Source organism: Zootoca vivipara, chromosome 3, assembly GCF_965207765.1.
Source record: "Zootoca vivipara chromosome 3, rZooViv2.hap1.1, whole genome shotgun sequence".
NCBI lineage: Eukaryota > Metazoa > Chordata > Lepidosauria > Squamata > Lacertidae > Zootoca > Zootoca vivipara.
Genome location: NC_142586.1, coordinates 47,605,389 through 47,620,403, shown reverse-complemented (window position 1 = coordinate 47,620,403; position 15,015 = coordinate 47,605,389). Strand labels below are relative to the sequence as shown.

At 40.5% G+C, this 15,015-nt stretch overlaps 1 protein-coding gene across 2 annotated transcripts in view; it reads right to left on the bottom strand.

The window, feature by feature from the left end:
* Positions 1–15,015, bottom strand: part of SOBP (sine oculis binding protein homolog) — a 144,257-nt gene that overhangs the window by 59,996 nt on the left and 69,246 nt on the right. Inside the window, exon 5 of one of the 2 annotated variants that reach the window (XM_035109288.3) lies at positions 4,293–4,388. The exons of the other annotated variant lie outside the window; for it this stretch is intronic. Coding sequence (XP_034965179.1) covers positions 4,293–4,388 — 96 coding nt within the window. The remainder of the gene's footprint in view (positions 1–4,292; positions 4,389–15,015) is intronic. 2 annotated transcript variants of the gene reach the window in all.

Sequence of the window (15,015 nt, the reverse complement as noted above, 5' to 3'; positions counted from 1 at the left end):
ATGTACATTCCAATTCATATTTGGTGCAAGCAGTCATGCAGGAATACCTTTTCAATGCATAACTAGAGCTGGATCGTAGCAATAGCATTCCAATATCACCAAAGGCTAATTGAAGGAGCAACGGTGAAAAAAAATTTCCCCTACATTAACTACAAGTGAACACCTTCCAAAACTTTTGAAGTATCTCTAGAAAGGAAAAAATGAAAATGAAAAAGAGCTTTTAATAATTTATTATTCAGATGAACTGATTCTGCTATTCTTTATAATAATGTTTAACCCTGGTGACATTTGACTCATTGGTTTCATTCACATAACACTATGGGCCTATCCACACTATTATTATTATTATTTATTCATTCCCTGCTGGTTGGGTTTCCCCAGCCACTTTAGGCGGTTCCCAATATTAAAAACACGATAAAACATCTGACATTAAAAACTTCCCTAAACACTTCTGGTTCCACAGCTTTCCCCAACGGGAAAACCACTCTTTAGCACTTAGTCTGAGTAAATGGCAATCTGGGTTTTCTCCACATTGACATTTGCTTTGATTTAGCACTAAAGAGTGGCTTTTCCCTGGGAAAGGAGTGGGGCAAGCAAAAAAACCACCCAGACCAGTGCCTTCTCGGCATGGGACAAGTGCACAAGCCCTAACATAATTTAACGCTATGTGGAGGAGCCTAAATGAACCCAAGTGATGTGTCAGGCTTGTACAGCCCCCCTCCCTTCTCCGCCTCTCACATGTCTGGGGGAGGACTTCAGCAGGACTTAATTTCACTTTTGCCGCTTTGCATTCATACAAGCAATTATGTATTAAAATGAACCCTGGTAAGTTTTATAACAAGCCATCTTCAAACAATGAATTATGAAGCTGGCTTTTTAAACTAACCAGTTGGTTTTAAACCAGCATCCTTGCATCAAACTTTGCAGAAATACTTTTCCTGGCCAAGTTGGAGAAGGCGGGGTGGGAGCACACAAGCCAAACACTTAACTCAGGCTCATTCAAGCTCATCAATGGATCACTAAACCATGGTACAGAACTATGTGCAGGGCAGTCTCGAGCAGATCGCTCCGGCGCCCCCACTCTTGCAGCGCGCAGCATGGCTTCCGCATGGCTTTGCTGCACAGCGCCCCGTCTGCCAGCCCCGCGCCCTGGCGCCCCGCGCCACCAGGACTATACCTAGAGCCGGCCCTGACTATGTGCAAACCAGGTCATCAGCGTATTGTACTTTAAGACTCAGGTACATCAACTGACTTAAGTGTTTGTTTTAATGTCGTGCTTGTCTATTGGGTCCAGTTCTGCATTTCTTTGTACATGTGGTCCTTCATAGTGTATGCTCTGTTGACTTCAGAGACAGTATGGGCTATATTAGGGTTTTGGACTCAGACACTGCTTATGTAACTTTAAACTGACATGAAAGGAAAATAATTTTGTAATCTATTTGAAGATGCCTTGGCTCACACTGAAATCAACACAAGCCTTCCACTTATTTAAATGGGAATAGATCCAGAGAACTAAACACATCCTTTATAAATATTTAAACTTCAGTGAAGCTATACAAAATAATAATCTGATTTAAGTAGAATGGCAAAGAGGCAACTAGGAAACATGAACCAATTACCCAGAAATAGAAATAATTTGACAACAACATAAAGTGACTTCTGACATTATACCTGTATTCATGGTATACCTAATGCTTAAAACAATTCCCTTGGTGATATAAAAGCATTTCACTGGCATGAGTCATTCATAAAATTTGATCATAGAGAATTCTGTGAAGGTTTAGTCTACACATTTCTAGTTACTACTCAAGGACTACAACACCCAGTGATTAACTGTATGTGTAAAACAAATATTGCATATCAAACCCTAAGACAAAGTTTTCATGTTATGTGACACTATGGCAGACTCAATATGTTTTAATGAGGGTAACTCACATTCTCAGCTATAAGCAATTATATTTGAATTATGTGTGAATGAACTAAGACTAGATTCCTAAACAGCTGTTATCCATGAAATTGCCTGTCAGCAAGCTACACTGCAAGGTGGCCAGGTGGCGCTGTGGTTAAACCACTGAGCCTAGGGCTTGCTGATCAGAAGGTCGGCAGTTCGAATCCCTGTGACGGGGTGAGCTCCCGTTGCTTGGTCCCAGCTCCTGCCAACCTAGCAGTTCAAAAGCACTTCAAAATGCAAGTAGATAAATAGGAACCGCTACAGCGGGAAGGTAAACGGCGTTTCCATGTGCTGCTCTGGTTTGCCAGAAGCGGCTTTGTCATGCTGGCCACATGACCTGGAAGCTATACGCCGGCTCCCTCGGCCAATAATGCGAGATGAGCGCGCAACCCCAGAGTCGGTCACGACTGGACCTAATGGTCAGGGGTCCCTTTACCTTTAAGCTACACTGACAGTTGATTTTAATGAAACAATTTCAAACATATACACCCTTGGAAAAATCTTTCTAGGAGCAACACTATGGATATGGGACTACTAATCTGAGCTGGCCTACAAAGACTCAGACATAGCACATGAAGGCTGGTGATGTGAGCAGTATGTCTCTGAAATGTGACTAATCTGTGTTTCTGGGACACCTCTTGTAGCTTTTGTGACACGAGAAGCCCCGTATTGTCTAACTGACCAGTTAGGGGAACACAAAGTAATAATAGGAAGAACAGTGCAATCTTATGCATGTTTGTTAACAAGTATATCCCACTGCATCCAGAAGTTCATAGGCTACAGTCCTATAGCCACTCCCCTGGAAATAAGCCCCACTGAACTCAATAGGACTAAGTTCTGAGAAGACATGTATAGGATAGCACTGCTAGTCCCCTACTAAGTGTGTTAAATTGCAGCTGACCGAGATGTCCATGGTGTAAAACTCAGCTATGAGCTCACTGGAGGGATCTAGACGAGCCATCATTTCTCAGCCTTAGTCAATTCCGTATAACATGGGGATAATAATACTGACCTGCCTTACAAGGCTGTTATGAGGATTACTGAGAATAATGTATGTCAAGTGGTTTGAGCACATAGGAAAAGAATTATATAAATACTATAAAATATTATTATTACTTTGTTTCTTGCTATATCTGCTCAGCCTCAGCTCAGCATCTAACCCTAAATTTTTAAACAAGATGACCACAAAATCTCATGGGGAAATTCTTTCATCTAAAAATCTCAGTGAAGTGCCATCTTTCCTGATGCTCCATTTTCTTTACTTACTGTAAAATAAAACAATGTCCCTTTTAAAATATAGCTATATACTTCATTTGTTCGGACAGTGCACACACACAAATGAAAATATTTCCTATTTTACTTAAATACAGTGGAGAAGAAACAAAAACAAAAGGGAAGTAGCAGCCATATCCTCATCAGGATTTTAAACCTCCCTGAATTACATTTTCTATTTGCTTTAATAAACAGAAGAGGAAATACTTAGTGCTTGAATTGCTCATTTTACTTTCAAATCAAAACTATTAGGATCTTTACTGAACAGAAATATAATGGGCATTCCTATTTGCTGTTAATTTTGCCTAGCTACAATTGCTAAAACGAGCAGCAAATTAACCCTGCTTTGGAACAGATATCTGTTCACAGCTGATATAATCTCTCCTATGCCTTGTAAACATTCCAGACTCCTTGTCAGTGCTTTGCTGGATTTCACTCATTCCTCGCCAAAGAGAACAAGAGAAAGTATCTCACTGTATTTTTCAATAAACTAGAGAAATAGTTGAATTCTAAAGGGAGTACTGCATGTCAGTGCTGCTGTGGTGTTTTGTTTTGTTTTTAATGTTGTCTGAAAACAATGAAACCGCTAAAATGTAAAAAGGGGGAGTTGGGGAAGGGGAAGTGATTTTCTCATATACGTATCATCTCTCTCTCTTTCTCTCCCCCCCTCCCTCTTTTTTCTAACATGTGCTTTACTTGTGATTCCTCAAATGACTTCCAGTGGGATACTTCATATGACTGTGTTTGCAATTTTATAAGCACTTTTGCTGCGGAGTAAGCTCCATTGAACTCAGTGGGATTTACTTCAGTGTAAGAATGCTTAAGATTCCACTAACTTCCTATGACAAGGCCATTCAGATTCTATAAGAAATTATAAAAGATTTGCAAGCAAGTTGAGAGCTCAGAATTGTTCAATTATATCAGAGTTAGCATTTGCAATTGGTACAGGTTATTTAAAAAAACTGTAATATTTCATAATGTTATGTAATCATGAACAAAAGCTTTTCAAAAACTGTTTTCACTGTGCTAAAGTAACAATCTAGACTTGTTGTAAGTATGTTATTCTTACAAGTAGTTCGCAGTTATTCTTGAAGGCAAGTCTTGGAGTTTCCTTAGCATAGTGCTGCTGGGGGAAATTTTCACCATGTCCATCTTCATCTCTAGCCTGAAGGGAAATATAATGGCCTATTTAGGGACTTACAAATAATAGAAGAAAAAAAATAAGCTAAATGCATAACAGCTCAGATCATTAAAACAAGCGGGAATTCCAAAATACAACAATATTAAGAAGTTTGCTTAAATATGCAATACACCGGTTAGATATTAGAACTTGGAGTGCTCTTTACACCATTTCTTTTTTTAAAAAAAGACATGCAAATAGATTTTGGTGTAAGAGTTAAAATCCACAAAGAGACACGCCCCAAAATAAAGTATTTCAGCTGGCTGTTTTGAGTTTTTAAATGCTGCAATCCTATGCACACTTACCTGGGAGTAAGCACCATTAAACTCAATGGAGCTTACTTCTGAGCAGACATGTATAGGATTGCTCTGTTAGGGTTTCAGTTTACTTTGTTCCTTTTAAAGGATTATATATTTAATATGCTATAAGCTTTTTTAAAACCTTTAAAAATATTCAACCAATAATATACTTCCATTTTCAGTTTTTTAAAAGTAACAAGGTCATTCCCTTCAAAAAAATGGTTTTCAAATTCATGATTTACACATTAGTGCTATTAGATTGATTCCCCCCGATTCTTTAAGTAAAGTTCTGAATTGAGTAGCCATTATGCGAGGGCAATGAAAAATGTTTAAAATATTTAATTTAAGAAGATGCATTAAAAGTTATGGGTTGTTTTGATCTATACTGCTAATTAAGGAAGCTTAAGTTTAAATGGAGACATTAATGCAATCCATTAGCAACTATACTACTTGCATGCAGCATTTTGCTTCTGATCTACAACATATTCTGGTTTAGAGTTAAAGCAAAGGGAGAAGTAGGTGAAAGGAGGAGTGTCGGCAGCATGCTCATTACACCGTTCATTTGGATGACACTTGCACTCTGTTCCACTCTCATCTCATCTAATCCCTGACTGTTCGCTCTCCCTCTCTCTTGGCCTCCTGAAATTCACAGCTGAGCTGTCTCCCTCACATATGGCTTGCATATAATTATGCATATTCCATTTTACACTGCATTAAAATGATGAGCTTCTGGCTTTAGGCCAGCTAATTTAAATAAGACCCAGTGAACTTGGAAGGGAAGGGTGGGGGGGAAGAGGCTGACAGGAAAGCCATACAGCAAGCAGCAGGTAGTTCTGTCTTCTGTTTTAAGATTAAATCTGTGTCTGTTGTTAAATAATAATAATATAGTAAAGGAGAATTACCTGGTGTGAAAAATAGATCAAGAGTGTGTGAAAGGCAAAAATCTAACACGTATCTATGACAGCACTTAAGACATTTCTCCTTAATGTAGTGTGAACTGTCTATTTTCACGTGTCATTTCAGAGCTTTTAATTTTTGTTAGTGTTGTCATTTGTAAGAGATATTTGCACCTTATGCATTTTGTGTCTTGTTTCTTGCCTTCAGAAAAGCTGTCTCTCCCTATTTGTAGACCCAAAAGAGACTACTTCAGGCTGCAGAAGGTCATAGTAGTGTCTAGGGTATGAAAGCTTGGCAAATTTCACAATTTGCCAATTTGTGAGCCATCAAGCTTAACACAGTTCACCAGGCAGATCTTCAGTCTGCCAGGTGCTTAGATAGCCCCTTGCTTTTGCTCTCCCTGGTTAGCAGCAAAAACTGAAGGATTACTGCGCCCAATGTAAAGGTTGGGGAGGTAAATGGAGATAATTGCACCGTTGCAATACTAAACTTCTACTCAGCTCATTAACTATTAATATTCATTTAAAATAAACTCATCACTTCAAACATAAACTTGTGTCTTATAAATCTGGCTGACTTCTAAGATTATAGCACTACACACTGAACATTACTTGCCAAACAAGATTTAGGAAAGTCAAACTGTAAACTCAAGAGAGTCCTATGGTACCTTAAAGACTAACACATTTATTGTGGCATATGACTCTATGGCCTACAGTGGTACAACGGGACTCTATTGTTTTGATACAACAAACACACAAATACCTGGAACTTGTCAAGATTTTTATAATTTCTGTCTCTGACACATTTACACACAACAAACACACACACTGTTCCCTTGGTATAATCTCTTAGGGCCAAATTAAACATGGTAGCCATGATTGTTACTCTAATATACATTTTTTTTAAAAAAAACAAAATGCACACCCAGCGGACTAAACTTGGCAGTAGAGAACCAGGGGGGAGAATTAGAATCTACATTGAGAGTTTGCTCTAATTCAATTTTCAGGATACCAAGAGGCACAGAGCAAAGTCAGTCAACCCAATAAGCAGGGAACCTCAGAAAGCAAGTATCAAGAGATAACACCCACAGCACCAAGGACAGCTCCCCAGTAGCAGGCAGCTTGTTTCAACAATTTCCAGAGCCAAACTAACATTCCATATCAGACCTCCTGCTCATCCCAGGCTCTTTCCCCTTTCTGAAATATGTGTTTGAAATAATTCAACTGCATTGCTTACAAGCACCTTTTCACTGTGTTTTCTGACTAAACTATGGAGACTAAAGGTACTTCATTATAGCAAGGTATCTTGTACCTTTGCCCCAATTTCCGAAACAGATGCACCAGGCTGTTAGCCTAAGCATATTTATTTGAAAATAACAGTCATTAAACCTAGAACTGATAGAGGTGCGATTTCAAAATTCTCATATAATGTATTCTGTTGGGATTTCTGTCACAGATACAAGGCCTGTTTGACTAACCAACCTAAAGGACCTCAGTTTAAAAAGTCTCCAGAGATGAACCCTCAGAGTAGCAGGCCATTTCACTGGAGGGATGAGCTTCAGTATTAGTCTAAAAGAAAAGAGAGTTTAACCTCAGTTTCCCCCTTCTTTCTGGCTTGCTGTTTTTACATTTGAAAATCAGATAAATTTGCATGAAAGCTAGAGTTCAACAGGACTCCTGTCCTTTCAATATTAGCATAAAAGGGAGAATCCTAGTGTGGACCCCTATGTAAAAGTGGGGTGGGAAATGCATGGTTCCATTCCAGAAGTATGTCCACAGTTGCTTTCATAGTCCAGTCTTAGAAGAATCATAGAATTGTAGATTTGGAAGGGACCTTGAGGATCATCTAATCCAACCCTCTGTAATGCAGGGATATGCAGCTGTCCCGTACGGGGACTGAACTTGCAACCTTGGCATTATCAGCACCATACTCTAACCAACAGAGCTAACCAGGCTGATCACCTGCTTTTGGTCCTGCTGGGCTAGATCTTACCAGGCTTAGAACTAAAAAGGAGAAACATTGAGGCCCTGTTCGGTCTCTATGCAGGCTGTCCTCTTACTTTCTGTGCTGGCTTCACTTATCCATAATCTGTACATATATGGCTTATCATCTGCCTGAGGCCTCTTGCATTCACCATCTTCTCTTTTCACTTATCTCACTTTTTCTGTATGTGCAGTTGATCTCATTGGTTCCCTCCTTCTATTACACTGATGTGTAGCTAAATGTGATGCTGCATTTGATTGCAGGTTTTTAAAGAAGCAAACTGCATCAGCTGGGGGGGGGCTGACAATGAATGGGATCTGAGCAGACATGGAGGGGGAATTCCCTGCTGGAATTCTGCAGAAAATATCTCCCCTGAAGCTATCATTTGAATTGGGAGGGAATCCCCCATTGGTGGTTGATTTGCACACACACTGGCATTTATTTGCCTTGGGCCTAAACTATACATGGCATTTGTTATTTGGTTTTCTCTTGCATGGCATGGCTGATATTTTTTCTTAACAAGTAGCCATGGCAGGGGTCCTGAGCTTTCCCCACACCAAGGTCCCATTTTGTTTTGCCCCTACCCCCAGCTGTTTGTTAAAGAAAAATCAGCCATGCAAGGGAAAACCAAATAACAAATGTCATGTCTGGTTTGGCCCTGACTCTGTCAACTCTAACTAAAGGGAATGGGAATGATAGCATAAAGAAAAGTGAATGGAGTTGGCAGGTGTAGCATACGGCCTCTGCTATATGCAGTTGAATCATTGGAGCTAAATAAAACCTTCCTGAGAGAAATGCTTCTCTGAGCAGCTAAGGCATAGGTGGGTTGGATGCTTCAAACAACAGGCAGGAAGTGCTGTTGCCCTCAAGTCCTGCTTGCGGGTTTCCCACAGGCATCTGGTTGGCCACCATGAGAACAGGATGATGAACCAGATAGTTCACTGGCCCAATCGTACAGGGCTCTTATTATGCTCTTCGTTGATCCATTTTGGATTTGTTGCAGTGACTGATCCTCTACTTCCTCCATCTTCCTTAGATGATTTGGGAAGAGTTCTACGCTGTTATAATTTAATGACGTTTCCCTTTGTGTAGTTGATAGCAGCTATCAGAGATACCCTATTGACTTTATTTTCTAATACCAACGTTGGATTAGAAATACCTTCAGGCAGAACCTGTAACTGGATCATTTTGGCTTCAGGTATGGAGCCAAAATAGATGACGTCCAGTGCTTCCTAATTCTGTGACCTTTACCTAGAAAAACCCAAATAATGTATTGTATTCCATAGTTAGACAAAATAGCCTTGTTTGCATGTAAACACATTAAACCATGGTTTGTTTGATCATCTGAGCCCTGCCCAGCAAGTAAATATGGCTTGTTAATTTCCAGCAAACCACAACATAAAGACACAGTTTGCTGTTGACTTATGAACCTGAGTTTGTTTTAATTATGGCTTGGTGTTGCAAATGAACCTTGAATCATGGTTACTTCAGCCACCCTGCCCAATTTATTCAACAATCTACAGAGCTGTGAAGTGAGAGCAGCTGGATAATGAAGCTGCTTCAGAAGATAGGCTGCTCTCACTGGTGCTTTTCCCAAAGAAGACATTGCTGCTAACTCTGCCTGGCAACAACAAGCCCTCCGTCACAAGGCAGTCAGCTTCATTTCACAGCTGCTGCACTGCAAGGTGAGTAAAATGTAATGGGACCACTCTCCTTTATGCCTAGCTAACATCTATAATGGGATGAACAGGAAAGCAGCAATGTACAATAGAAAAGTGTACATTGATAACCAAATGTGCTTTAATCACAACTGCCTACACCACTTAGGGACAGGAGTAATACATTGGGGGCACAGAATAAAATGCTTCTAGATGCTTATACATAGCCCCAAAATGCCCATATAATATCCTCATGTAATGCAAGAACGACGAATCATGAATCTGGAAAATATAGGGAGAACAGTAAATACGCCTTCCCCATTTTTTTAATGAAATGGAGGATACTTTTACTCACATTGTTTTGAATAGGTGTGTGGAGTGGGCTTGGATGAAATCTACCATATCTGTTCCCAAAATAACTCTATCTACTATTCATCTTATAATTCCCCTACCACTCTTCATTTCCCCTACCTTAATACACCTACTCTTTATTGTGTGTGTACCTTTAAAGAATCTGAGAAGAAGGTGCTTGTTTCATATACTGTAATTACAAAGGATTAGCAAAGAACCTCTATCTAGAGAATATGGTTACTGTGCTAAAGTGGTTGAATATCCTGGAGCAGAAGCTGATGGGGAGCTTTGAGCAGTATGCAGTGATAATGCAGGTTATTGTACAAGAGAAGGACGATTTGCTGGGAGAGAGTGACGTTAGTGATTACGTTCAATGATAGCATGAAAATGTAGATAAGGAGAATTCTGGAGCAAAATTACACCATGAAGAAATATGCAGTCCATGCTCTAGGATGATGCTACTGGTAGTTGATCCCCTTGCAATAATTGCATAAGGTGCCTCAACTAATGTATTCACAGTGCCTAAGACAGTGCAACAAAAACTGAAGTAAAAATGTGTAACCAGCCACAGAAGAGCTTTATTCTGTGCCATTTGCACCTATATAGCCTTGCCCTTAAGGAAAACATAGGTATTCCTCACAACAAACTTCTAGCTGCCAAGAAAAGTATACTCATGCTGTGTATAAAGGTACGATGCTATCTTTAAGTATGTGGGAGAGAGTAAGAGAGTAACCCACCCCTAACCCACCCCATCACCTGACCCAAAGTCCCACTCTCATCTCATGGCCACTGGTAAAATTGTATTTGCAGCTATTCTGGATATGATCATTTCAACAGTCAATGGAATTGAAGAAAAGACTGAGTAGTATATGCTGCCCAGATTTGTTGCAGTGCACTTCATGGAGGATGCAACTATTTCAGAGCCACAAACTTCAGTGTGGTGTAGTGGTTAAGAGCGGTAGACTCGTAATCTGGGGAGCCGGGTTCGCGTCTCCGCTCCTCCACATGCAGCTGCTGGGTGACCTTGGGCTAGTCACACTTCTCTGAAGTCTCTCAGCCCCACCCACCTCACAGGGTGTCTGTTGTGGGGGAGGAGGGGAAAGGAGATTGTTAGCAGCTTTGAGACTCCTTCGGGTAGTGATAAAGCGGGATATCAAATCCAAAACTCTCTCTCTCTCTTCCTCTTCTTGGAAAGGGAGTTCCTTGCCACACATAACTTTATACAGGCATCCAGTTGATGACCTGCCTTGGTAGCTGGACCATTGCTACAGTCACTGTTCCATTGATAGTTGAATAACAAACTATACAGTGATGGGACCCAGAAGCAGACCGGCTCTTCATGTTAGTCTCAAGTGAGTGAGATTATATTCATTCTGCTTAATTTTATGGATATCTAGGATAACGTTTGACCAACTGGCCAAAAAGATCATGCCAGTATTGCTGGTGTAGGATACTGTGATGTGCAGAATGGTGTCTATGAACTGTGTGCAGGTGGTGCTTGTTATTTAGTAATTTCCTTGATAGGGTGGGTGTATTTGCATTGCAAGAGTGTGAGGACGTATTTCACTACAACCTGATCTTAGGATATGAATTGTGAGTGCCATCTCTCCATGGCAGAACTATGCTGCTTCTTGATATGGGGTGGGGGAAGAGCTTTAATTTAAGACATTTATATGCCACTTAACTTTTCACATTTCTATGTAGCATTTCATTTTCAGTGTCTGTATATATTGGGTGTATATATATTGCACTGTCAAACTATGCTTCTATTCTTTCCCTTTTGCTATGCAATCATACATTTGGCCAGCAGTTTGCTTTACTCCCAAAAAAGTGCTACATGGAAATGATTTTAGGTTTCTTGAGCAGCTCTGCATTTTCTGTGTGCGTGCCTGTGTGCATTTTTTAAAAAATAATAAAGCCAATTTAGAAACTCAGTATAATGATGCACCTAATTATCTACCAATAATCCTTCTGTCTCATAAAGTTATTGCATTTCCTGGCAAACCTCCAGGGAAGAGGTGGTCCTTAGCCTGGTTTTGAGGATTAACCTTCAGGTCTCATTGTAAGAATGGGCTATAAGAATTAATGTGATTCAAAACTAATAAATCAGGTCCCTGTCTTTCATTGCATCAGGAATGCTTTGAAACTCCGAAATGATGACAATGAACAAGAGAACCCATTTTCTGAATTACTGTTTTTCAGGATTTTTACCCTTCATATATTAGATAGGTGAGAATTTATATTGAACCGGTTCTCCTTTTATACATAGTCAGAATATATTTTATGTTATTTAATTTAAAAGAGGGAAAACCCTGACTTGAACATGTTTACACACTGTTTCAACCATTATTTACTGTATTAAGAGTGGTGTTGATAGAGAAACTGAAATCAACAAAGCCAAGAACTGATAGCGGTTCAATGCCTGCACCACAAGTGTTTGATGTAGTTACTGAGCTGTGAACTGAATCAATGTCTTTGAGATTAACTCGAGCTTATTAGGCTGCAATTCTTGTTACTGTGATTTGATAACTACTGTCAAAATGAAAACTGCAGAACCTGAAGTACTAAGACCCCTCCCAAGAGCATTCAATGGCAGCCAGGGATTCCAAAACTCCTGGATTTGGGTGAGTTCCCCCCCCCCAATAGAATCATCAAATTGCAGAATTGGTAGGTACCATGAGGGTCACCTAGTCCTATACCCTGCAATGCAGCAATCTTTGTCCAATTTAGGGCTTGAACCCACCACGACCCTGACATTAAGAGTCTCATGCTCCACTGACTGAACCATCCCAGGTTTGGTTTGGTTTGGTTTTTGCAGCCAGACTACAGAATGGATTAAATGCCTTTTAGAAATGGTAACATATGAAATGGTGTACAGGTGCAAATACTAATGGCTGTACTCAAATATTCCAATGAATGTTTCTTTTTAAAATAGATACAGAGAGAGAAAGAAATGCATATTTCTATTTTTAATCTGTGGTTTGCACAATGGCTTTGATCCCCTGACACCTTACTGATAAGCTTTAAAAAGAATGACTGCTCTAACACTGTAATATTAACTAAACTCTAGGTTAATATGGCTGTTATCCTTTCTCTGTTGAGAAATAAATAGGCATTCTATTTCTATTGCCGTCTTTTTTTAGGACCATGTTGCATCCCACCTTGACAGCTCACTGAATAGAAATAAGTGCTCGAGCAGTTCTCTGAAAAACTAAGGCTACACTCCCTATAGACCAGGGGTCATGAGCCATTTTTAGCCCAGAGATTACATTCCCTTATAGTGAACCTTCTCAGGGCCTGATGCCAGCAGTGGGGGAACCAATGCAAAAAAGGGAGCCAATGCAAAATAAGTGGGTATGTCTCTGTTTCACTCATACGCTCATACATATAGACACATAATACCTTCACACAGCTATTTTCACATTTAATATACACGTAGCAGATATTCATTCATTCTCCTACACACCCATTCTCTCTGTTTCTAACATGCACATCCTTCCACCGTTCATAGTGTGGCTACTTACACACCATACATGTTGCAGGTTCAATCCCCATAAGGGACAGCTGCATACTCCTGCATGGCAGGCGGTTGAACTAGATGATCCTCAGGGTCCCTTCCAGCTCTTATGACTCTATGATCATTTTTAAAAATAGGTTGACAGAGGAAACGGATTTGCATAAAATTAGCATTTGCTAATTTATATGCAAATTCAGAAATAATTACAACAATCTAACGGGAAATAGAATGCATCACACTATAGTGTGGAAGACCTGGGCAGGTCTGTGTGCCTGCTCAGTGTGATGCCCAGGAACTAACTGTTGATGGGCAACTTCCAGTTCAAAGAATCATAGAATTATCATAGCTGCTAAGTCTCCCCTTTTTCTGCCCATGTCTGGGCACTGGAAATCGGGTGGTGGCGACACCGGAAGTCACTTCTACGCATGTCTGGACATGCGTAGAAGCGACTTCTGGTGCCGTGCCGCCGCTGATCCCGGATTTTTCAATCTGGGAGTTGGAGGGTATGAGAATTATAGAGTTGGAAGGCTGGTTGGCATCTGTCTGTCTCAGGAGACAATGGAAGAGTGCACCTTTGGGGGTAAAGTGAAATCATTGGAGAGTTACAGCTCCTGCTGTGACTGTAGGGACAGGTATGGGAGAGACATGTTTTGTTGCAGCTGGGGCAGATAAAGGCATCCGGTTGTGATTCTTCCCTTTGCACTCCCAGCGGTCATTTCTCCTCTGGTCACTACTATGGATACATGACCTGACTGACTGTCTCCAGGCACTGTGGTCATCTGCAAGGGATTCCTATACAGCGGGGTTAATGTTGCCAGCCTTGATGTCATGTTTGCAGACATCTTTGTAACACAAAGATAGTCTGCCAACAGGACTCATGCTTGAAGCCAGATCTCCGTAGAGCACATCCTTGGAGATCCTGTCTGGGTTGACCTCTGACAAGCCAACAAACAAAGGAGCATCCTCAGTTAAAAAGCACACACACACACACACACACTTACATGGTACAGAATTCCATTGAAGACAATAGGGCTTAATTTGAAGCAAACATGTAGAGGATTGTCTGCACATCTTCAAATCCTGCAGATCTATAGTATTTTTATTTAATGTCAACCTTCTGATATTTTTATATAGCATTATAAAGTGTTTCTTAAAAATGCTGTGATATATCTTAATAAAGTACAGAAATGATAATGTAATAGAAATATTTTTTTAAAAAAAATAGATTGTCACATGACATAGATTGAATCTGTATGCAGGGTAGAAAGCAATAAAACAGTCAACCGTATCTCCCCCTCACCCTCTTTGTTTACATGCCTTATTTAATTTATAATAGGAAAGCCCCCACCTTTGGGGAAAATGCCATTCTCTATGCTTCACTGTCAAGTCACTTCAATATATCTTTTAATATGTTTCATCACTAAACATTACTCCATGGTAGAAATGAAAATCATACATAGCGAGGGGAGGGAGGGAGCTGTTCAGTGAGCCTCTTAAAACTCAGGAAGGTGAAGAGCAGCCAACATGCTCAAAACAACTACAGAGAGAAGGAGATTCCAGCACTGGTTACAGAAATTTGGAGCTTATCATTCGAATGCATCACTGTAACTGATCCAAACGAGTAAGAGTAAGACCCTTCATGGTCTTAAAGGTAAAGAGGCCCCTGACCATCAGGTCCAGTCGTGTCCGACTCTGGGGTTGCGGCGCTCATCTCGCTCTATAGGCTGAGGGAGCCGCCGTTTGTCCGTGGACAGCTTCCGGGTCATGTGGCCAGCATGACAAAGCTGCTTCTGGCGAACCAGAGCAGCGCACAGAAACGCCGTTTACCTTCCCGCCAGAGCGGTCCCTATTTATCTACTTGCACTTTGGTGTGCTTTCGAACTGCTAGGTGGGCAGGAGCTGAGACT